We start from the raw sequence: 25,599 nt of genomic DNA on the forward strand, positions 1-25,599 counted from the left end.
GTGATGAGTTCTCGCCCCTCATTTATGTCGTATGCTTAGCTGAACCTATGTGTGCTTTTAGGTCCTTTACATCTTTATTACACATGAGAAAACATGGGGATTTCTTTTTTTATTTCATCCGAGAACTTACATTTACGTTTCGTCATAGCTGCTCGAGATGAGGGTAGGTACATGAGCTTTGCCTGACGTAAACTACTGACGTGCAGACTGACCAATTAAATGTTTACAGAGAAGGTTATCGACCAATAACGGTAGCGCTACAGACAGACCGTCCAATGAGAAGATTTTAGGCTACTTCACCACGCCCCATTCTCACTCAAGCGAACCAATCAGAGTAGGGGAGGGCGGGACTAGTTTGTGAACGAAACGCTTCTCGAAGTTCCATGTAAGTTCTAGAAAAACAAAATCCCGGACGTTGGTGAAATTCCGCCCGGACATTTTTTAAATCTAAAATAGAGAACATGTCCGGGTAAAAGAGGACATTTGGTCACCCTATGTTAAAACACCAAGCTGTCAATGGGGTATCAAATGATCTTCAGTGGTGTACCCTTTGATAATAATCAATCTCTTTCTAACAGCCTCTACTCAACGGTTTCTGTAAAGTAACACATTTCTCCCGCACTATTTCTTTTCAGAAGCTAAAATGGCGATTTTAAAGTCCGGTTAAACCGATAAATCGCAGTACATCCATGTTCGTCAGTCTGACGCGGCATATGATACTCGAAGCTGATTGGTTTACAGCACTGCCTAGTTAATGCTATTAGAGCTCACTGTGATTGGTCAGCATGGAAAGACACAAATGACCCTGTTCCCATCGTAGGATTTTCAGAGCCTTGCCGCTGCTAATAGTTGTGTCACCTCTAGTCCGTCTTATATATTGGAACATTTACATTCCTGTGTGTACCCTGTATAACTGAAACTGGGATTTCACATTCACATAATTCCAGCCAGAGTCCACAGCCATGATGTTATTCACTGTAAGTCACTTTGCCAATTTCTCCCTGCAAGTCAATATTTATTTATTTTTTTTAAGAGACAACAAGCGTTCTACATATGTACTGTGCTTTGGAGTACAAACGCAGCCCCTTCGTTTGGAGTAGAGGTTGTATCTTGTTATACTCTGATTAACATACACATGAAAATATGCTCAGCCTCACTTGCCTCCTCTAGTGGAAGGTTTAGGAACTACATCTCCTTTAGACAATGTTGGTCTTATTGGTAAAAGCTAAACGTGTTGTAGGTGAGTGCGTGTGACTGAATGTCTGTCTGTGTGTGTCTATATTCAGATATGGACTGGCACTCTATCCTGGGTGAACCTCGGAATCATGAGGCCGTTGTGTGCCATGTGTGTGACGGACGTGTGTGTGTGTGTGTGTGTTGGGGGGGTGGATTTGACAGGGCCAGTAGAGCAGCAGTTTCATACACGCTCGTTGACAGAGACAGACACATACATAGCGCTTCAGAACCACGATGGCAACAGAAATTTTCAATAAACAGAAAACCATCGATCTGAGAAAGAAACACATTGGGTAAGAGATCTCAGTCTGCTCTGTTCATTCTTGCGCTTGAGTCGATTTTGTGTCTCAACTCGACTCTCTTCTGATGTGTTTAAGAGGTTATACCCTTCCTGCGGTTTAAACCCGTGCTACACATAACTTATTACGTACACGTGTACACCTGCAATATTGAAATGGTAAATGTCTTTTACATCATAAATCTTTAATGTCTCATAGCGCGCTTTAAGTCTTCTACAGGAACACAACTCTGCAAACGATTTGCACATCTTCTCAAATGAGTAGATGAGTAGTAGTCAAAAATAACACACATTCTGTACAGAAAACACACTGCTATATTTTGATGCAGAGTGCTGATATTGTGAATTTAGGTCAATATATGATCAACAGGTTACACTCAGGGCAAAATCATACGCTTTTAAATGGCAAGAAAATTATATTTATTAAACCATTCAATATGGAGGTACAGACAGAAGCGTTTAAGTTTTTAGCTATTGTTTTCGATAAAATAAAAACATTATAACATTCATAGATTTACTGGAAAATGTTTCAATATTTTCAAAGACAAATTAAAATTAGTTTTCTTCATAGGGCGGCACGGTGGCGCAGCAGGTAGTGTCGCAGTCACACAGCTCCAGGGACCTGGAGGTTGTGGGTTCGATTCCCGCTCCGGGTGACTGTCTGTGAGGAGTGTGGTGTGTTCTCCCTGTGTCTGTATGGGTTTCCTCCGGGTGTTCTGGTTTCCTCCCACAGTCCAAAAACACACGTTGGTTGGTGGATTGGCGACTTAAAAGTGTCCGTAGGTGTGAGTATGTGAGTGAATGTGTGAGTGTGTGTGTTGCCCTGTGAAGGACTGGCGCCCCCTCCAGGGTGTGTTCCTGCCTTGCGCCCAATGATTCCAGGTAGGCTCTGGACCCACCGCGACCCTGAACTGGATAAGGGTTACAGATAATGGATGGATGGATAATTACCTCCTCAATTCTACACTATTCCATTTCATCAACTCCACTGAGTTCTACAACTACAGGTGTCTCTGTTCATCTGCAAACATTGCCCCCAACCATGATTTGGTTGGTCGATCATCCTCAGTGCTAGATGAACTGAACTCAATGAACAACACAAACTTACAGCAATAGATGAGTTACTGTCTCTGTCATGTCTAACAGGGTGGACAGTGTTTAAAAACTCCAGCAGCACTGCTGTGTCTGATTCACTCATACCAGCTCAACACACACTAACACATCACCACATGGCAAAGATAGATCCAACACCCAAACCTTACCTGTTCTGTCCTGACCATTGAAGGACAGGGAGAAAGTGAGCTAACGTATGCAGAGCAACATGGACAGTCTGCATTTGTGGGACAACAAAGTGCTCTTGCATGGTCAGTGGAGTTAATAAAGTGGTCGGTGAGTGTAGAAACAAGGATGTGGCTTTAATGTTATGGATGATCAGTGTACTGTCACAGGCAAGAAATTTGGAAACCTTTGGTTAAATGACATTTTGTTCATTTTTCAAGAGACCACATCATCTACAGGGAACAATACAGTAGCTATTTACTAGTTTTAAATTAATATTAATTTAGCACTGGCAAATTTCAATAGGGCAGCACGGTGGTGCAGCAGGTAGTGTTGCAGTCACACAGCTCCAGGGACCTGGATGTTGTGGGTTCAATTCCCGCTCCGGGTGACTGTCTGTGAGGAGTTGGTGTGTTCTCCCTGTGTCCGCGTGGGTTTCCTCCGGGTGACTGTCTGTGAGGAGTTGGTGTGTTCTCCCTGTGTCCGCGTGGGTTTCCTCCGGGTGCTCCGGTTTTCTCCCACAGTCCAAAAACACACGTTGGTAGGTGGATTGGCGACTCCAAAGTGTCTGTAGGTGTGAGTATGTGAGTGAATGTGTGAGTGTGTGTGTTGCCCTGTGAAGGACTGGCGCCCCCTCCAGGGTGTATTCCTGCCTTGCACCTAGTGATTCCAGGTAGGCTCTGGACCCACTGCGACCCTGAACTGGATAAACAGTTACAGATAATGAATGAATGAATTAAATTTCAATTGCATCTCTCCCTCTCTCTCTCTCTCTCTCTCTAGACCATCCTGTAAGATCTTCTTCGGTCATGACCCCATTAAGATCGTTCGAGCCAGTGGACAGTACATGTACAATGAGAAAAACGAGCAATACCTGGACTGCATCAACAATGTAGCTCATGGTATACACAGAACAACATGTTGAGTTGTTTTTCTTTCTTTCCTCTTGTACATTCCACTTCTTTTTCTTGGGTGGAGGAACTTTGTGTGCTATGCCACAGTGTTACAGAATTAAGGTGTTTTGATTTCTCTTCACTCCTCTCTTAGTGGGACACAGTCATCCGGAAGTTGTCCGTGCTGGAGCGGAGCAGATGAAACTGCTGAACACTAACTCGCGCTTCCTTCACGATAACCTGGTGCAGTATGCTCAGCGTCTGCAGGCCACACTGCCCCAGAAACTCTCCGTCTGCTACTTCGTCAACTCTGGGTATGTCCACTCACTCCACTGACTCACCCAGCTGCCCGTGAGCATAAAATCACATTAAGAATGCAAACACGCATTACCAATGCATAGATACATTTCTAGGTTGCTGCTGCCAGGACAGAAAATACGGACCTTGTGTCCCTATAGGACCTGAGAGTTTTTATCTCACAGTTTAGTTCATTTCTCTACACACTTCAATGGCAACTACTCATTCATTTGACTGTGAATCTGTTTTGTAAGAACTCCGTGTGGCTTTTAGATCTCCTGCAGCACATGTGTAGTGCTGACCTTTGAAGTGTGAATGATTGGCATTTCTGAGTCTGAGGTCAAGTGAAGCTAACGTGCCATTGCCCTTAAACTGTTCCCGTAAATGTATATACAGTGCCCCCTGCACAAATATTGGAAAACATGTGTAGTGCTGATTTGTGAACCATAGCTACGTGCTCTCTAGTGTTATTAAGCGTTGAAAGAGAAAGAGGAAAAGCACAGAGTTGATCTTTGCAACCCAAGTGTACACAGGTTATTATATAAAGCAATTTCAAGAAATGCAACACAGAGATTTGAAAAAATATTCCTCCTTTATTTCATACTAAGATTTTGATTGTATTTTATTCTTTCACTGGTTGTATTTCAGATTGTTGACGATATTTTAAAATAGCTTTCAAAAATATGCAAATTAAGAAAGTTTTCTAGTGCTCATCTTGCTACCAGTTGTGCCAATATTTGTGAACTGTGCATTGTATAAACATTTACACGATCAGTTTAATGGTAATGGGATGGTAGTTCATAGCTGATCTCAGGCACAGAAATTCTAATAATTCAACTTCAAATGCCATCTTCTTAAAATAACAGAGACACAAAGGCCAGACAGAGATCTTACAAAATATATTCACAGTGAAATGAATCCCATGCGCTCTCAGCCAATCCCTATGCACATGCATGTCCCACCCGAGGTTTATGGCTTCCAGCCAACATTCAGCAGTCTGACCTGGAATGTAAACTTGTTGGAGAGGTAAATTCAGGGCATCTTTTACACTCTCCTATACTTTTGTGTCAAAATGATTAGAAGAATCATTCTGAATTAAAGTGTTGCTTGGATAAAACAATGTAAATAAAACAGTACCTTCCCTAAAATCTACTTAAGTAGAATTTCAAAATTAGCAGCTCAGAATTTACTTAAAGGAACACTAGGTAGTAAGGATGTATATCTTCACCACTAATGTCGATTCGATACGCATCTCGATACACTGCCACCGATACGATATAATTGCGATACACTGAAAACCCTTGTCGATACGATGCGATACAAATCAACCCTGTTCAGGATACAATGCGATTCAAAAATGATTTGATAACGATATGACTTAATTATAAGAGGATTTGGTTTTATAAGTAATCATTCGATACAGTTAGTTGAGGTTTGAGGATGTATTAGCCTAACCCATCAGTTTTCTTAACTCAATAGCACAATTCTGCTTTACTCTCTGTAACAATCTGAGGGATGTATGCATCTGGTTGTTTTCAATGGAGTAAAACCAATACATAATATAAAAAATCCATAATTCAATACATTCAGACAGAGAATTACATTTTATTCAGTTTAATTACTCAGTTATATTCTCCGTCTATATTTATACAAAATGTATAAAACATATAAGATGAACAGTTTTCAAAAGTGCAGTATTAAAAATATGCATAGAGAAAATTATGATTTGCAACACATACTATTGTCTGCTAGACTTATCTGCTACTCCACACCATGCCGTCGTGCCGTCACCAGGTTTGTCGTGCTACTAACGTATTTTATAGCCCCACGGCATTGCTTGCAGATTGAGTGCATCTTGTTAAGTTGACCACCTCGCTTAAAAAAACCCAAAATATGGTCACACGTTTGATTTGTGTGTCTTTTTTGGTGCATTAAATATCTCTTTGTCGTTGCTAATGCTCTCGTTTCCTTCCATTTTTGTTGTGTACGTCTGCGTGCTTGAGTCCGTGCCTGAGGACACGATGGTGCATTTATGTTGCCTCAGAAAAAAAAAGAAATCAATAAAAAAATACGTTGACTCAGAAAATACATTACAATAAGGAACTAATACTGCAAAACAAAACACCCGATTTAACCATGGTATTTGCCGATGCAAAAAGGCTAGAGGCGATGCACCGTAAATTCGCCCGCAAATTAAACCCGATGCAACTTGAATCTACCGGTGCAGTCGCATCGCAGACATGTGTGCCGAACCACCGATGTGAATCGGTGAATCTCCCCATCCCTACTAGGTAGTATTTTCACCTTAAATGTACAGCTTCAAAATCACCGTGATGCTCCACTGACCTGTAATAGGGAGAAGAGAGCCTCTGTTGTTTCTACACTGGGATCAGCACTGCGGAAACTGTACTATGTAACTTTTAGAGGAAGCTACCCCAGCACTCCTCCCTCTCTCCCCATTGATTTCAGGACAGAGCTGTAAAAATGAACTACACTCTGCAGCTGTAGGGGGAGCTCAGGAGCAAAAATACCAAAGAGGCAGATTTTGTAGAAGTACATTCCTGCACATTTGTGTTATGATTGCGTCCTCTGAAGAAGCTCTGCTGCCTCTGAGGCAGAGGCTAATACATAGTTGAACAGCACATGATTGCTGCCTCTGAAGCAGAACATTATCGTATGCCATTCAGTTATAATACAAATGTGCCCCAAATGTGCAGTACTTCTTTAGAATCTGCCTCAGAGGCAGCAGAGCATTCTGCAGCTTCCTCAGAGGCACCAAGCAAAGCAAAATACTTTTTTGGCAACACTTCTAACAAATTCTGAAACAGAACTGTGTACTGTTGTTGTAGAAAATAGTCACATGTGTATCAGTGAATTTGAAGTCACAGAGAAAATCTCTTCAGTTACACCTTCACAAATACTTCATTGCAGGTTCACAAATCCAATTCTACACACAAGTACAAAAATATCATACACCAGGTGCGGGAAATCTGATTTTTGCTAATTTGATTAATTTCCCATTTTCCATTCCATTTTGTACATGAATCCTCGGCCCTCCATGGTTGTTTTGTGGAGAAGGCTTTTCGTAGGAGGCACTCAGTCACAGAACCAGTAGAACTAGCATTTGACACATGCCTAATGAGTCCTCTGACTGGTCAGAAGGGTTTGCTGATGCACACATTAGTTTTGCACGACACTAACTCAGGTATTTGGTGCAAAAGTAAGAGGGCGATGAAGTTGTCATGTGTGAGCGAAAAAGACAGTATTTGTGACCTGTAGCCACAGAGTTGCGCAGGTGTAATCATTGACTGTGTAATTTAAATGTTAAAGAGCCAAAGCCGGTCATTTGACCGCTACTATTTGCTTGTATTCAGAGCTTCTTTAAATTTTTGTCCTGTAATAGGAAGTAGGCTGGTGTAGTGTTAGAGGTCTTACACAAGAACTGCCGTATTATCCACACAGCAAAAATGTAACTCTAAAAAATGTATTACTAACCAATTGTGAACAGCTAAAATTTAACTGAGCAAAATATAGATTCAGTTACTTGCTAATGTGCTTGAGCAAAAATAAAAGTGTATTGATTTGAGCATACTCTGGAAAATACACATCCAGTACGTACAGCAGAAACTCATTTACTGATTTAGTGATGTACAGCTAATTATATTCTAATGACATGTTTTGGTAGAGGCTTGCAATATGAAGGTATGAATCTTATATATGATAAATTATGTGTCATCATTTTGCAGTTTACTTTTCCAAGGAAATCATGGATATTTCCAGTACTTGGAGAACACGGGCTAACTGCTTGTTCCATTACAAATGAGTAGAATTTAGTGAAGCACAGAATGCAAAACACACCCTTTTTATAACTGAATGGTTCATTAACAAATTATTTCAAAGACTGCCCTCAGGATTTATAATATGTGTGCATATCTGAGTGTGATACACACAGAGAAAACATTGTCATAATATTATTAAGACCAACTTTATTAAATAATGATCTTTTGCAATAACAGCCAGTTGTTTTCAAATCAGTTTATAACTGGGTGTATACAATTTTGAAAATGTCTTCTGTTTTGATAGAAGTCCAGGTTCATCTTCTTTGAAAGGAAACAGCTATCTTGAGTTCCGAGTAGAAGATAGGAGCCTGATCTTATGCAAGTAGGAGCGTGTTTCATGGTGACTCAGTAGCTGAATTCTTGCTTTTTTGACCTTTAGCTCGGAGGCCAATGACCTGGCCTTGAGGCTGGCTTGGCAGCACACTGGCCACAAAGACATCATCACGCTGGACCAGTAAGTCAATACAGCACTGCATCTGTGTCTGTTTTTTCTCTGCTACATACACCTAAAGAGTAACCAGCTTCAGAGAAGCACTGAGCTATCAGCTTACACATTAACTCTGTTCAGTGTCTTCTGTCTACTGACCCTACAAGTCCTGACTCAGCTGTTTAGTCATACCAAATGATACAGGGCTTGAGAGTTGCAGGATTACGCCCAGTACCTTCCGTGGAAGCTCATTCAGCATGCAGTCATTTCTGGTAATAAATGCATGGTGTCATTTAATAAGTGTTTCTTGGTATTAGCTCACAGAACTGCAAGTAGGGGGACTGTGAGAAATCATACATATATTTCTCATTTTAAAGACATTGTAAGAATATTACCAGTAAGATTATTTCCATTTTTCTACACATGTTTATTTATATGTGTAGGATATACATCTATAGGTAATGTTTATAAAATTGTGTATTAATAGAGTCTTTTATAGATTACCTACAGATTGCAAACTCTGTATAATCCTTCTGATACATTCTTGATTATGAAAGAGTTTCTCGATTACGGTAGAGTTTGGGTTAGGTTTAGATGTGGATTTTTATGTTTATTTTGTCTGTACACTGCCTGATAAGATTTTTACTCTATTTTTTTATAAGAATAATGGATGTTTAAAATTCATTATTGATTTAAAGAAGCCAAGTTAATGGAAAAAAACTACAAAAGGGTACTTTTCAGTAGCTGAATCCTGCAGAATATCTGCATTTTCAAATTGTTAGTTTCTGTGAGAGCAGAGTTAGCTTCACTCTCTGGTCCTCTTCCCATAGTCATTAGTGTTTGTAAGCTGGAATAGTAGAATGGAGCACTTAGTGTTCTCCTCTAATTGTGTTGTGTAGTGGGGTTAGTTTTCTGACAGTATGTTGTCACTGTTGGAACCAACCTTGTACTTCCATTTTTGTTGTTTTTAACACAGCCACAACCCTCTAAAGAATGTAATGATGAACAGATAAATAAAAATAGTCTAAATCCTTTTGCATTAACTTTCATTCAAATATAACCCCTCCATCACGAACTCATAATAAACATAGCAATATTTCCGTTTAATTTATAACCCAGTAATAACTGTGACACTGATGTGTTTCTATTATTGTGTGATTAATAAGTGTGAAATACACACACATATCAGGGTGCTTATGATTTAAGAATGTTTAAAAATGTTACCGGGAGTTCACCAAGTACAAGGCTGTGATCTGCGAGTGATGATATTTTTCCAGGTGTGAGTTGTGTTATTTCATGATTGTGAGCTGGAGGATGCTTTGACTGAAATGATGTACGATTTTTCTGTTCCTCTCTGATAATGTGACAGAATGCTGCAAAGTCTCTGAAAGATTCCAGTTCTTTTCAAAAATCACAATCACATGCTTCACATAATAAGAGTTTGTTCTATTGTTTATTTACAAATTGGGTCTCCAGCTGTTTGACAGAGTTCATTGTGTTCTTTGTGCAGTGCCTATCACGGCCATGTGTCATCACTCATCCAAATCAGCCCTTATAAGTTCCACCAGCTTCCACAGCCCCAGAACAGTGAACATGTGCATGTGGTGAGAACATACGTAAACCTGTTTACCCACTCGCATGACACCTTTCCATCTCTCTTTCTCTCTATCATTGTCTCTGATTCTCTTTCACTTCTCTTTCTTTGTTGCTTATCCATGCTGTTCTTTTCTGGAGTCATGAAGTATTATTTAATACCATGTTATCATGGCTGTGTAGCACTATTGTATTTCAAATTAACAAGGCAAATTAGCATGTTACCAGAATTCATTTTTAATAGACCGTTAGCTCATGACCTACATTCTGCTTCTGTTAGTTACATCCTTTTAACTGTGTGCACTGAGTTTTCAGGCATTTACGTTAGTGCATCTACAGTGTGATGGTGATTACTATATTCTTCTGGAATGATGACCCCAAAACAGTTGGTCTTAATTATGTACATATTGAGGGTGTCAAAGGCTTGGTGTCAGGTATACTGGCTGAATATTGCATGGCCTATTCAATGCCCAGTGTGTGTTATTTGTTTTAAACTTGGCAGATGAAGCAGAACATCAGGTTCCTTTTGACTGTTGTGTTTCAATAGAACCGTGTCATTTCCCTAAAATTATGTTGATATGAATGTAAACTGCATTTTATTCTGGATCATTTACATTTATACATTTTCAGCGAACCATCTTGACTCATTTGAAATAACACGGTCAGAAGGAAGGATTGTGTTGTCCCATCTGAGTAGAGATAAAAAAAAAATGCAGCACAGTGATGCAACATGTAGTGTTTGAGTCCCACCTATGGTGACTAACCATGAAGAGTTGTGTGGTGTGTTCTCCCAGTGTGGGTTTCCTCCGGGTGCTCCAGTTTCCTCCCACAGTCCAAAAACACGTGTTGTTAGGTGGATAGGTCCATAAGTGTGAGTGTGTGAGTGAATGTGTGTGTGTGTGAGGTGCCCTGCAAAGGACTGGTACCTCATCCAAGATGTGTCCGCCTTGCATCCAGTGATTCTGTGTAGACTTTGGACCCACCACAATGAATGAATGAATTAATGAAAACCATCCATCCATCCATCCATTATCTGTAACCGCTTATCCAATTTAGGGTCGCGGGGGGTCCAGAGCCTACCTGGAATCATCGGGCGCAAGGCGGGAATACACCCTGGAGGGGACGCCAGTCCTTCACAGGGCTTAATGAAAACCACACATTTTTATTGTATTTTATATTGAGGTAACAAAAGTCTGTATGGGGCGGCACGGTGGTGCAGCAGGTAGTGTCACAGTCACACAGCTCCAGGGACCTCGAGGTTGTGGGTTCGATTCCCGCTCGGGGTGACTGTCTGTGAGGAGTTGGTGTGTTCTCCCTGTGTCCGTGTGGGTTTCCTCCCACAGTCCAAAAACGCACGTTGGTAGGTGGATTGACGACTCAAAAGTGTCCATAGGTGTGAGTGAATGTGTGAGTGTGTGTCTGTGTTGCCCTGTGAAGGACTGGCACCCCCTCCAGGGTATATTCCCACCGTGCGCCCAATGATTCCAGGTAGGCTCTGGAGTTACAGATGAATGAATGAATGAATGAAGCAGTTACAAATAATGAATGAATGAATGAATGAAAACTCTGTATTTTGACCTTTTACTTGGGAGAAATACATGACAGGATTTTACATTTACTCTTGAATAATTCATGTGTTCTTAAAATTGAATTATCATCAGAACCAGAGGTTCAGACACTTGACAGTGTCTAACACTTTTCTAATACTGTTAAAATAACTGTGTGCTTCTCAGGCTCCAAGTCCAGATATCTACAGAGGAAAATACAGGGAAGACCACCCAGACCCTGCTACCGCCTATGCAGATGAAGTTAAAGACATCATTGGCAAAGCTCATGCAAAAGGGCGGAAGGTTTGTACATATAACTAAACAACTTATAGCTTTACTAAATATGCACTAAAAACACTACTTCCAAATCAGCGTGTGATGGAACCATGTGCATTAGTAATTGCAAGGTGGACTGCTGAACAATTCACTGATATTATATTATGTGAAGGTTCTTTAAACTCTGTTTTAAACTGAACTGGCACTTGCAAGTTTTTATAATCGGTCTAAAACCAAAGATAAATTGGTGGAAGTGAGTGGAAAAAAATACTGCATTAGTTCAAAAGAGGAATCCACAAGCACATCAAAAGCTTTACTCCATTTTCTCAATTACTTTGGGGTTAAGGTCAGAGTAAAGGGGTACATTTTATAAACTAGACCACAGCAAAGAGTGGATCTTGCATGCCACAGGGGAAATGTCTCAAGCCATATTCATGGAGCTATGGAGGGGCACAGAGCTGTGGCTTGAGAGTTTTAAATGGGCACTGATCCACTGTTGGGAGACATTGCCGTGTAACACTAGGCACTGAAGCTTGTTTTTACTGTGTGTTTGTGACAGCAATAACAGTGTCTGCACAGACTGGGCTCATCCAGGCACGCTGGTTTTTGGAATAGAAACTCTGTTTAAAGTGTGTTTATTTGATTGTTTAATCAGGGAAGAGGATGTTAATAAAAGGATTTATGTTATATTAAATATATATATTAATATTAAATAAATTAAGAACATTCTAAAAGGCATATCCAGGTTTTTTTCATTCATATAATAGAAAAGAATAGATAGAAAAGAATAGGAGGGGGGAGCATTAAAGGTTGAAAGTAGACATACTGAAATGGACAAAATATATAAACCCTTGGCACAGACAGCTTAGGAGAAAATTACAGATGGGCCATGTTCTTGATTTCTTATGTCTGTCTTTTCTCTGCTCTCCTGTACACTGCTACATGCTAGCTGTCTAACCTTTTCTTTGAAAGTCATTTGTTGTCCTACTTGGCTGTATTTCAGCTCAGTAATCACTACTACAGATGTGGATATATAGAGTAATAGACTTTTGATTACACTTGTCTCACACAGTCTCCTCTTGTGCAGATTGCTGCCTTTATTGCTGAGTCACTGCAGAGTTGTGGTGGGCAGGTGATTCCTCCGGTGGGCTACTTCCAGAAAGTGGCACAGTATGTAATCAGTCCCAATTCATTTGTGAACAATTGACTAATGGATCCAACCAAAAATGCCTTCTTTGGTTATAATTGTGACGTTGAAGTAATTTTATTGAAAAATGGAAAAAATTGTGGTGGAACACAGGAATTTTATGTAGGATTTCTGGATTGCTATAAGTTAACATTCATGTACTGAAATAATACACTATTGAACTGGACTGTGTGGCTGTCGCACATCAGAACTAGAATGTATATTGTAATGGCAACTGACATTTAGCATACTTTAAACAAACATGGGGGCGGCACGGTGGCACAGCAGGTAGTGTCTCAGTCACACAGCTCCAGGGGCCTGGAGGTTGTGGGTTGGAGTCCTGTGAGCAGTTTGGTGTGTTCTCCCTGTGTCCGTGTGGGTTTCCTCCGTTTCCTCCCACAGTCCAAAAACACATGTTGGTAGGTAGATTGGCTACTCAAAAGTATGTGTATGTGTGAGTGTGTGTGTTACCCTGTGAAGGACTGGCGCCCCCTCCAGGGTGTATTCCCGCCTTGTGCCCAATGATTCCAGGTAGGCTCTGGACCAACCGCGACCCTGAACTGGATAAGAGTTACAGATAATGAATGAATGAATAATCCCTATTACAAATAGTACATTTTTTCATATCTGCCTAAACCTCACAAATGTCACGTATAAATCAGTGTGAATATTTACAACTTGTATATTTCTTTCAGAGATTACACTTTTCATGTCTAGGGGTAAAAATGTACTGATGTGTAGTTGCTATGTATCTTTGTTAATTCTGTGTTCTCTACCTTTTTCTTCAATAGACATGTGAGAAACGCAGGGGGTATCTTTATTGTTGATGAGGTCCAGGTAGGTTTTGGACGGGTGGGTACACATTTCTGGGCCTTTCAACTGCAAGGGGAAGACTTTGTGCCAGACATTGTCACCATGGGAAAACCCATTGGAAATGGTCATCCAATGTCCTGTGTTGTAACCACCAAAGAGGTGGCGGAAAGCTTCATGGCGTCTGGAATGGAGTATTTTAACACAGTGAGGAAAATTTTATGTTTTTTATACTATTCAAAAGCAGTGACTGAATACGTATTTGATTAAATGGTGTTGTGCCATGGATTATTTTTACAATTCATATACAGATTTAAGTCTACTCTGATTTTTCTTTCACTGGCAAATATTGCAAGAATGTGGCACTTGTACAGTTTTTTTAAGTGGCTCCTGAGTGTTAAGAGTTTAAGGGTTAAAAAATGTAACAAAGCTTCATGTGTGTTGGATGAATTTTATGTTAGCCTTCACCCCCAGCTTAATTATATCATATTCAGTACAGTGCCTGAATAACACAATCCTAGTAAACCCTCTTCTGATTCCAAACAGATTTGGTTTCGATATAAATTTTCAGTGGAATTTATATGTTTTACTAACATATCAGTGAACAAATAATAACTTTGATAGCTTACATATTAATAGCTTTATCGTAGCATAAGTGGAGCAGTACGTCATATGATTGTAAAAATGTAAATTATACATACAACTGTAAATTATAATCATATAAACCTGACTAATTCTGGGTGTGTCTACAGTTTGGTGGGAACCCAGTATCGTGTGCTATTGGGTTAGCTGTTCTGGATGTGATCAAAAAGGAAGATCTCCAAGGAAATGCCTTGCGAGTAGGAGGATATCTCACTGAGCAACTGGAGAAGCTGAAAGAGAGACACCCCTTAATTGGAGACATCAGGTCTGGTTACAGTGTCATTCTTACAGTTGCTTAGTCAGCTTTACAGGTATTGTTTATATTCCAGTGGGAGGATAACCAGCCTTAGTAATTAGCTGCTGGACTTTGGAACCCAGTGTCCGACTCTAATACACTGCAACACTGATATTACAGTTAGCAACTCCAGTTATTTTGACAACAAAAACTGTCTTTCAACAGCATTATGAATGTGCCGTGGGATTTTGGAGACTTGAGGATATTTTATTTGATATTTTTATTAGTGATAAAATGCATATTACATAATTTTAAATCAGATTTGTGTATTGTAATTATATAATAGTCAGGTCAGCATTGAGACAATGTGAACTGTCAATAAGTGCTGGAATTTTTGAATGCTTCATACATTTCTGATCTTTCTAGTGCCTATGAATGGTTAAATTAGTTTTAGAAAAATGTCACTGATTGTTTTTTAACAGAGGTTGTGGACTGTTTATTGGTGTGGAGCTGGTGAAAGACCAGATTAAAAGAACTCCTGCAACAGCTGAAGCTCAGGATGTCATATACAGGTGAAAACTTCTCTTTGAGAATTACTGCCTTTTGTATTGTCATAGTTGAAGAGCATAAATTCATCACATGTCAGTTAGCACAGTTATGGTCAGTTAAGTCATATAGCAGTTACAGATTTATATACAGAACTGCACTATTTATCTTCTCTCTCAGATTGAAGGAACAGCGTATTTTATTGAGTACAGATGGGCCGAACCGCAATGTCCTAAAGTTCAAGCCTCCAATGTGTTTTACCACAGAGGATTCTGACCTAGTAGTGGACAAAATGGACCAGATTCTAACAGGTAACCATGACATTTCCACATTTATGTCTTAATTTAAAACTGCATTTTCCTCTTTGCTCACAAGATGTACTTTCTGCTTCTACTTCAAGACATTGAGAAAGCTTTGGACCTCGGTTTGGCTGCTAGCAAAGACACTCAAGACATGCAAAGCAAGAGAAAGGTAAATTCAGGAAACTTTCATTTTTGTTTTCCATTCATAATAATCAGATGTAGTGAATTAACAAAGAGTTCTTTCAGTGTAGCAGGCATAGCTGGCCCTTCCCACAAATGTCTGGATTTTGTTTTTGATCGTATGATAAAAACAATTTCCCGTAAAATGCCTAGTTCCTAATCCATTATTTATTTGTCCAGGGATTCTTGGAGGATAACGGGCATGAGTTATGTCCAAATGGCACCAGCGATCTACATCACATCCCAAAGTCAAACAAAAAACAAAGAACAAAATGAACTTTTTTATTTTTTTAAACATCATACGTTATACTTATTGACCAAGACCAAAGATTTGTTATTCATTTCCATGTATAAATGAATTTCTGATCTGCTCAGTAATTCAGAGAAATAATATGTAACATGAAGGATTACTTTTTGTGTAATAGAGAACAATTTTAATATATATATTTTTTAATTGATGTTACAAGGGTGGTGCAGCAGGTAGGTGTCGCAGTCACACAGCTCCAGGGAACTGGAGGTTGTGGGATCGAGTCCTGCTCCGGGTGACTGTCTGTGAGGAGTGTGGTGTGTTCTCCCTGTGTCTGTGTGGGTTTCCTCCGGGTGACTATCTGTGAGGAGTGTGGTGTGTTCTCCGTGTCCGCGTGGGTTTCCTTCGGGTGACTGTCTGTGAGGAGTGTGGTGTGTTCTCCTTGTGTCTGCGTGGGTTTCCCCCGGGTGACTGTCTGTGAGGGGTGTGGTGTCTTCTCCCTGTGTCTGCGTGGGTTTCCTCCGGGTGACTATCTGTGAGGAGTGTGGTGTGTTCTCCGTGTCTGCGTGGGTTTCCTCCGGGTGACTGTCTGTGAGGAGTGTGGTGTGTTCTCCCTGTGTCAGTGTGGGTTTCCCCCGGGTGACTGTCTGTGAGGGGTGTGGTGTGTTCTCCCTGTGTCTGCGTGGGTTTCTTCCGGGTGACTGCCTGTGAGGAGTTTGGTGTATTCTCCCTGTGTCTGCGTGGGTTTCCTCCAGGTGACTGTGAGGAGTTTGCTGTGTTCTCCCTGTGTCTGCGTGGGTTTCCTCCGGGAGACTGTCTGTGAGGAGTGTGGTGTGTTCTCCCTGTGTCTGTGTGGGTTTCCTCTGGGTGACTGTCTGTGAGGAGTTTGGTGTGTTCTCCCTGTGTCTGCGTGGGTTTCCTCCGGGTGACTGTCTGTGAGGAGTGTGGTGTGTTCTCCCTGTGTCCGCGTGGGTTTCCTCCGGGTGACTGTCTGTGAGGAGTGTGGTGTGTTCTCCCTGTGTCCGCGTGGGTTTCCTCCGGGTGACTGTCTGTGAGGAGTGTGGTGTGTTCTCCCTGTGTCTGTGTGGGTTTCCTCTGGGTGACTGCCTGTGAGGAGTGTGGTGTGTTCTCCCTGTGTCTGCGTGGGTTTCCTCCCACAGTCCAAAAACACATGTTGGTCGGTGGGTTGGCGACTCAATAGTATCCCTAGGTGTGAGTGAATGTGTGAGCTGCCTTGTGAAGGACTGGCGACCCCTTCAGGGTGTATTCCTGCCTTGCACCCAATGATTCCAGGTAGGCTCTGGACCCACCGCGACCCTGAACTGGAAAAGAGCTTACAGATAATGAATGAATGAATGAATGAGTTGTTACACACTTTAGGTGCTTTCTAAATGTTGACACATAGTCATTAGTATTTAAATGTAATTAAAATCTCAGATGAACATTATATTATACAAGTAATGTTGCATTATAATAAATATTTTAATAAATTAATATAATACAAATATTTTATGTTTATTTTAGCTCATAGCAAATGGGTGACAGATGCTTCTGACTGGTCATCAACAGATTGCTCATGACCTGTATTTTTTTTTTCTGGGTTAATTTACACCTGGCATAAATAGTGGAATCACCATACTAAGAGAGCATCATAGCACATAAAAAAACAATATATGACACTGCTTTCAGCAGTATCTTGAGATCCAGACTCTTGTCTTGGCTTTGGCCATGTCACTGTGGCGCTGAGGCAAGAGGCTCTGTTCCCCTCTGGTAATGACTCCCATGATGTTTTCTTCAGTGATCTTAATGTTTCATTAGAATGACACTAGACGAAACCTCCAGCTCCTGCTTCTTGTTCAAAACAGATTTGTAATTCATCACTGAATATCGCCTTCATCCATTCATCCACACTCCATGACTGCTTCTCTTTAATTCACATCATGTAAACATCAAAACAAAGTCTGCATATTGATGTCTTTTGCAAGAAGGAGGTTAAACAGACATGTTTTTTGGCAAGCACTCTTTATCCACAAGCTGAAACTGAAGCTAATATCTGCTCTGCAAGCTGTTCACATGTTCAGAGGGTGAGGGGATTGCACACTCAGCGATTTCACTAGCACCTCCTATGATAAGAGCAAGTGAATCACTGGTCTGTTTAACTGTAATGGAGTGGAAGAGTTTAAAGTGCCCTGCACTGAAGCCAGTACACAATGAGCTGAGGGTTGGAAAAAAAAAAAGCAGGATGATAAGTGAGCTTTATTTGTTGCCTATTGAAGCTTTATCACTTAGTTGAACTGGTTGTCAGATTCTCATGCTGTGTTTATTTTATTGCCAATTTATAAACATTTCATTTATCTAAGATGGAGTACTGTTATTTTCATTAACATTTGGTACTCGCAATAAGTGGTCAAACATGTCTATGAAAGGTAAAATATTAGGCCATTTCTAAAGTAGGCCTCAAACATAATAAAATATTGTACTGTACGTTGCAATCTAAAAATAGGTACTTTGGACAGCAGCATGCTCTACTGTTACTTTATCTCCACTTTGTAATTCATTAATATGTTGATAAATGTGCAAGACAAAAGATGGGTATCATTGACAGTGTCAGGTAAAAATAGATTACATAACTAGGAACTTCTGCCCTCAGTGACCTCAATCTCGCTGCAGGAACTCTTACGTTTTTAAAAGTAGAACTAACAGAACGGCTGACTCTGACTTTGACCACTATGATCCTTACATAATCATTACTAAAGCATTTGTGCACAGGGCCACGTTGGAAAGGAGGTCTTTTGGTCAGAGGTAGGTGGTTATCTCAACTGTCATGTTGATAAAATAATAACGCAATAAAAGTACTGTTGGAAGCTAGGACTAACACAACAGCTTAAAACGACTTCTGTACTGGATCTGGATACATTCTAGAACTCCAGCGGAGCTTCTTAATACATTTGGCATATGCCAGTACAAGAACCGATGTCTGTATGACTTTGCTCGTCTCTGTTGGTCCAAAATAAAATACTAAAACCCAAAAGTCAGTGCTGTGCAGAGCAGAAAAGACCTTTTCATCAACAATACGTATCACTGAAAAGGCTCCAGGGTTGCACAGTGGTGCAGCAGGTAGTGTTGCAGTCACACAGCTCCAGGGACCTGGAGGTTGTGGGTTCGATCACGGCTCCAGGTGACTGTCTGGGAGGAGTGTGGTGTGTTCTCCGTGTCTGCGTGGGTTTCCACCCACAGTCCCAAAACACACATTGGTAGGTGGATTGGCGACTCAAAAGTGTCAGTAGGTGTGAGTGTATGTGTGAGTGTGTGTTGCCCTGTGAAGGACTGGCGCCACCTCCAGGGTGTAATCCCGCCTTGCGCCCAATAATTCCAGGTAGGCTCTGGACCCACTGCGACCCTGAACTGGATAAGCGCTTACAGATAATGAATGAATGAATGAAAAGGCTCCTTTATTCGTATTATATTTGGAAATATATATAGCAATTTTTATAATTACATTGATCTGTGGAATTCTATGATACAACTAGAATTTCTATTCAATTAATATGTTAATTAAACTGTTTCAATTCATTTGTGCTGTCACTTTTTTTTTCCTGGTTCTGTTATGTTCATATATTACCTTTTTATAACATAACTCAGGGACATTTATAAAAAGAACTAAGGATAGTGCAACTACCGAAGCCAAGTTCTTGTTATAATGCTGCTGTATTTTTTAAATGAAGCATGACACAGGACACTCAATTAGAAGAGTTCATTTACACGTATCAGCCCTAAAGGTACACAATATAATCCTGTTTAATCATAGGGTGGAATATGGTAATGTAAAAAAATGTCTGCTCTTGATTCATACAAGAACAAATGTTATTTGTGGACTTACTGAAACACAGTTATCAGGGGAACCTGTTCTGTATTGTTAGTTAGGAACATAATTGTACTTTATTCAATTATAATTGTTGACTTACGTTCTTTTATTGTACCCAGTTCTATTGAACTCCTACAAACATTCACCTTTCCTTCTGGAGAATGTACTTTACCTTTAAGGGCAGAAAACTGGACTTTAAAACCACTTTTGTACCTTTAAAAAGGTACATTTATGCTGTAAGGTACAATGTACTTCTACCATGCATTCTATCTTCTGAGAGTGTAGGATATGGGCCCTTTAAAATGTCCCTATACATCTGACCTCATTACAGGGAATGTGTAGTGTAATATGTCTCCCTCTGGTGTCTAAAGCCAATCAAGTCGATAGTGCAGGTGCTGTTGAAACAACAGCATAAACGTGAACATTTGTGTTGACCACTAAATGCATATCAATACAAAGCTTAATAAAATCATTTACACTTAAATACTAAATGAGTCTTACTAGGATTTTGCTTTTAAATAAAAGAACATCAAACGTGGGGAAGGAAGTTTTATTTTGGTTTTATATAGAAAACAAACAGCACATCAAGCAACTGCCGGACTTTAAAGGCCTTTTTTCAGCTTTCTACAAAACAAGTTCTTAAGGAGAAATTCCATATGAAACTGGGCGTGGATCAGTCAACACAGTGCACCCTTACAAAGCACGTCTTCCCTTTCCTAAATGTATTTATTAATCGTAAGTGCAAGTTCTACAGGATTCGATAACTCTACACTCCAGTCAGTAACTTAGAGCACATGGGGACCAGACATTCATACGTGGAAACAAATATAACAGGCAGAAAAAACTGCCCATCACTGACGCTTGGCACTGGAAGGGGGTTTCCTTTTCATTTGCAGTCTTTCTTTAGTCTCTGTCTATGGGAGATTCCACAGTAAAAGCCTTGTGTTTGCTGCTTTATCCCATGAGATAACCACTGCAAAATGAGACACATTTATGTTAATTATTTAACCAGTTCAGAATATAGATGCAATCAGTTAAAATGCCTCGTTACTCAGAGCAATGTTTTATTTATTTATAGTTACATTTATAGTGAGTCTTTCTAGATATCAAAGAACGCTTTACAATCAACACTGCTCAGAACGCCATTCCACACACACACACATTTATTTTAAACTGCGTGCTTCACTGTTCAAGATCAATATAATTCCAAACTTATCATTAGGTGAATTTGGTATTATTTCTTTCATACATGTTTTTTTAAACCAAGAAAACAAAACTGTACCATCTACAACACTTCTTATAATACACTTACACTGCATTGGTGCAGCAGCTAATGTGAACACCCCCCCCCCCCCCCCCCCCCTCTTCAGCTGGCCACATAACAATGTAAAAAAGGCATTTGGTGCATCATCCACTTCAAGTTACACCCTGCTAAATCCATTCTGATTTCAGACACTGAATATGTTGACACTCATTGTGCAAACACCAGCTACTTCTACTGGAGAGGTAGGGCCAAATTCATTTGCATAAAATTAGTCTTGGCTTTTTTCACTGCACTGCATCTCTCAGACTTGCTGCACCACACCATTATACACCATGCAGCTAAATCTGACGGAATCAACAATTTACATTGAAAATGAATGATGAGTTGCTGTGTGTTGATGCGCCAGAGCAGTGTTTATGCAGCATTACTCTGTTAAGAAATACTGAAGCTATTAATACAATAGATTTTGGTAAGTAATGTTAAGATGTGTTTATCAAATAAAAAGCTGTCTATGGAAGCAAATCTGTCTCATCAGCCTTCGAAATTTTACCACCTTTGAATTTGTAGCACTGAATTTTTTTGCACTGAAATTATTGCTGAATTTTGTTGCTTTTTAATTTAAGTCTTCAGACTTCCACCTCTGAATATTTAGCTTCACAATTAGGCATCTGAATTAGGGTGACCATAAAGGAGTTTTCAAAAAAAGAGGACACATGGGGCAGGTTGGCATCACAAATGCTTCCATAACCAACCATGCTGCCAGATACTTGTTAACAAGATAAAAAAACAAATGCCCTTTTGGACAGATTCAACATTTGGCCCTAAGCAAAGATAATAAAACAATTTTTGTCATTTCTTGACAGTTTATTATCATTGAAACCTGTTATTTCCTGTTCATACCTAACTTCAAACCTGAAGCCCTGTATTAAAGCAACTTGTTTACATTGTTTTTTTAAACGTTACTAAAAGCAAGCACCACATTTTATCAACCAGAAGAAATATAGACTTGATAAATGATCAGAGCATCGCTAGCATCCAGACATTTATGTAAACGTATTTCTATTTCATATTTTATATGATCTGGCTGATAAAAACGTGCTGCATGTGAGAGCTATAGTTCAGTCTCTCCCGTTCCTATTTTAATGATCCGGACATTTGGCCTGTTTTCTTCTAAAGTTAAAGAGAAAAACTGCGCAGATGTGACTTGATTATCTCGTCAGAAAGTCAGTAACGGTCAGGTGTGTCCGTGTATTTGTGTCGTTATAGGGACAGAAGTGACGACTTTCGGTTTTTTTATATAGAGCAGAAAGTGAAAGGCTCGTGTGACACAGAAACGCTTCCCTACGAAGAAGAGACTATGATGAATTGCCTTAACAACCTTCAACACATTTCTGTTCGCAGCACCCAACACTGATGTGGAGCTCGTCTGACAGTGATTTAAAACACAAGAAGGTGCGCGCGGCGACGTGTGTCCCATTTCTGCTCTGATCTCCGACCCCTTGAACACTTGATCCCGGCGCGCCCATTTTGTTCACCTAAAATAACGTCATCAAAGTGCACTCTTCAAAAAGGGATTAGGGCTTATTGTAATAAATGGGACAAGAGAAATACGGTGGACGGCAAAAAGAGGACGTCTGGTCACCCTAACCTGAATATAACTGAACTGGAAGGAAGCTAAACGTGTAGTTTGTTCACGGTATGGAAGTTGTGTTCGTATTTCGCCATCTAGCGGCGACAGAATGCAACTAGTGCAGCATTTAAAGTGAAACAGAAAATCCTAATTGCTCATCCTTTGTATCCCGGATGTGTACTCTGAATTTTTTCACTGGTATTTTGGATTCTGAATTTGGTCTGTCGAATTTGAGCAACTTAAAAATATATTGTTTGAATGTTTTTAAGGTTGATTTTTTTCTGAATTTATTAACTTTGAATAATAACAGAAAACGTGTTCTTGAAAATTCACGAGTTCAATTCAAGAGTAACTATATTCAGAGGCATAATTTCGAAGCAAAATATTCAGAGGTGGAAGCCTGAAGACTTAAATTCAAAAGCAACAAAATTCAGATGCATAATTTCAGTGCAAAAAGAAAAAATCAGTGCTACAAATTCAAAGGTGGTAATATTTCAAAGTCTGATGAGACAGATTTGCTTCCATAGCTGAGCTGTCCCTTGATAAAGAAAAATGCTTAGACAATGCAAACATGAATCTAAGTTGCCCTGATTTCAGAAATATAAGTAATTGAAATCATTAGCCACAAATTTATCAAAAACAAATAAATAAATAATTAAGTAAACAAAATGTGTTTCTCTCAGTACCTATGAAACATATCTGATTTTAGAAATGATGGACTTACGGCAGCTTCATCCTCATGAACACTCTGGCCATGAAGAAGCTCAGCAGCACGCTCACAAAGCCGATGAATAACAGCAAGAAGCGGTTGAGTTTAGGAATATTGGGTGCATTGGAGCGGTCCAAAATAATAAATCCAAGACCACCCATTGTAAACAGGAAGCTGGATGCCAGACCCTCCATGATGTACTGCCCATTCACTCTGAGAGCAAGAGAGTAGACAGGTATTTTAGGAAACATTTATTTAAGACAAATACAAATATTTTTGAGGCATTTAATACAAGGGACACACTCGCCTAATGGCAGTCATGCAGAAACTACTGAGCTGTGGAAATAAAGGTACAGATGTGTACTAATATGACAATTTATAGTAGTGTGTGGCATTTAAAATGATAGTGGTCTGTTCAGAGGAAAGCACAGTGAAGATACGAACAGAGCCATGGCTCAAGCAGTAGTGAGGATTAATTTGGCATTTAGAGAAAGAGCCTTAAACTATGAATCTGTTCTGTACAGTTTGGTCCTTATCTTGCTTAAGCACATTGAGCACTGTGGCTGTAAACAGAAGCAATCCTTTTGTTTTATCATTTATTTGGCACTGATAAAGCTCCACCTCACACACTAATACACTGTTTGAGATCATTCTCAGCATGGTCCAGTATACTGTGCTGGTACAAATGAATCAGACCTAGCAGGGCTGTCTGAGTTTTTAAACCCCTCAGTATCACTGCTTTACTAAAAATATCCAGCTACCATTGCACTGTGAAGACTAGAGGATGCCTGGCACAAACTTTGGGGCCAACTGTCTCTGACTCTGCATCTACAAAGTCACCCAACAAGTTTGGTGTGTTTAATTAAGTCTCCAGGGAATGGGAATGTTTTAAAACTCCAGTAGCCCTGCTGTACCTGATCCACTCACATAGGTGCAACACACTAACATCATCACCACCAAGTCAGTGCTACTGCAGCGATGAAAATGATCAACTATCCAAATGTGCATTCCTGTTCAGCTGTGTGGCCGAAAACTGGTTAATAAACCTCACCTGTAAGCCAGAAAAGCCACTGGGCGCTGGTGACCATGTTCATCAGTCATTGAGCCAACACTGGGCGGTTCAACAATCACATCATAGATTATACCTGAAAAAAAGGGCTATTAACAAATATGAACAAAAACTATGTAGCTATAAAACTCGTAATTGAGAAAACACAATCCCCTAATATATTACAGTGTAACAGACTAACAGTTAGCGATAGCTAACTAAGTTTATTGTGGAATGTAGATAATTTAGCAGCCAGAGGAGCTAGCTATGCTAGCTAGCTAAAGACGGAAAAAATATATAAATGTAGTCATTTTAAAGAGACGTAACCACCGACTGCACATGGTAAAACAAAGCCATATTTTATAGGCCAAATCCATGTTTGCAGTATATAGTAAAAATGCCATAAATCATTAGGATAATTAACTATATATTGCTGATTTGTTAGCCGGCTTTAACACTTACCTCCAGTGATGAGAAAGTACGAGACAATAACTACTGCATACACAGTCATTGCGGAGGGCATGTGGAGCCAGGACGGCTTCTTCAGTTTAATATTCGGACATTCTAATACAGCGAACGGAAGACCGATTAACGTCTCCATGATTAAACTGGACAGATTCCTCCACAAACACCGAGCTGCAGCTTCTCAGTCAACAGAGCGGCGTAAAGACGACGTGTCCAGGAAATACAGCTCAACAGCGCCAGCTCCTACCACCACTACACTTGGGCTGCGTCTCAAATCACCCCATACTCCCTATGTAGTGCACATACTGTAGACACAAAGATTATTCTGTATTTTGTATCAGGGAATCTCGGTGCTCATGGGTGAATAGAAATGCCCTTTATATATATAGAGAGAGAGAGAGACAGGGCAGCACAGTGGCACGCTCCGGGTGACCGTCTGTGAGGAGTGTGGTGTGTTCTCCCCGTGTCCGCGAGGTTTCCTCCCAAACACGTTGGTAGGTGGATTGGCGACTCAATCGTGTACCTACGTGTGTTGCCCTGTGAAGGACTGGCGCCCCCTCCAGGGTGTATTCACGCCTTGCGCCAAATTATTCCAGGTAGGGTCCTGAGCATCATTGTAGCTACCCTGAGCACTACAGAGGGTCTTGAGAGCCATTTGATACTTGACCATGGGCTTCCTCTAAAACAAATCCCACTGACAACTTAAAGTTGGGAGCGGCACGGTGGCGCAGCAGGGACCTGGAGGTTGTGGGGTCGATTCCCGCTCCGGGTGACTGTCTGTGAGTT

The 25,599-nt window shown here is 40.3% G+C and overlaps 2 protein-coding genes across 4 annotated transcripts; one reads left to right on the plus strand and one right to left on the minus strand.

Annotated features, from left to right (window-relative positions):
- Positions 1–844: 844 nt before the first annotated feature.
- On the plus strand, positions 845–18,162 carry etnppl (ethanolamine-phosphate phospho-lyase). 3 transcript variants are annotated; one of them, XM_066681375.1, is made up of 13 exons: positions 1,397–1,529; positions 3,596–3,714; positions 3,860–4,019; positions 8,221–8,295; positions 9,779–9,872; positions 11,595–11,711; positions 12,772–12,854; positions 13,662–13,887; positions 14,433–14,587; positions 15,040–15,129; positions 15,284–15,414; positions 15,504–15,574; positions 15,766–18,162. In XM_066681375.1, the coding sequence occupies exons 1-13, from the start codon at positions 1,471–1,473 to the stop codon at positions 15,859–15,861; spliced, it is 1,476 nt and encodes a 491-aa protein (XP_066537472.1). In that variant the 5' UTR covers positions 1,397–1,470; the 3' UTR covers positions 15,862–18,162. The 3 variants fall into 3 exon arrangements, with proteins under 3 accessions (XP_066537474.1, XP_066537472.1, XP_066537471.1); XM_066681377.1 differs by lacking the exon at positions 1,397–1,529 and adding an exon at positions 845–977 and having other exon boundaries at positions 15,504–18,162; XM_066681374.1 differs by having other exon boundaries at positions 15,504–18,162.
- A 2,060-nt stretch (positions 18,163–20,222) lies between these two features.
- Positions 20,223–25,093, minus strand: ostc (oligosaccharyltransferase complex subunit). The gene is made up of 4 exons (XM_066681652.1): positions 24,811–25,093; positions 24,352–24,445; positions 23,316–23,513; positions 20,223–20,670 (listed from the first exon to the last, which is right to left on the minus strand). The coding sequence occupies exons 1-4, from the start codon at positions 24,947–24,949 to the stop codon at positions 20,652–20,654; spliced, it is 450 nt and encodes a 149-aa protein (XP_066537749.1). The 5' UTR covers positions 24,950–25,093; the 3' UTR covers positions 20,223–20,651.
- Positions 25,094–25,599: the final 506 nt, after the last annotated feature.

This window comes from Hoplias malabaricus, chromosome 9, assembly GCF_029633855.1.
Source record: "Hoplias malabaricus isolate fHopMal1 chromosome 9, fHopMal1.hap1, whole genome shotgun sequence".
NCBI lineage: Eukaryota > Metazoa > Chordata > Actinopteri > Characiformes > Erythrinidae > Hoplias > Hoplias malabaricus.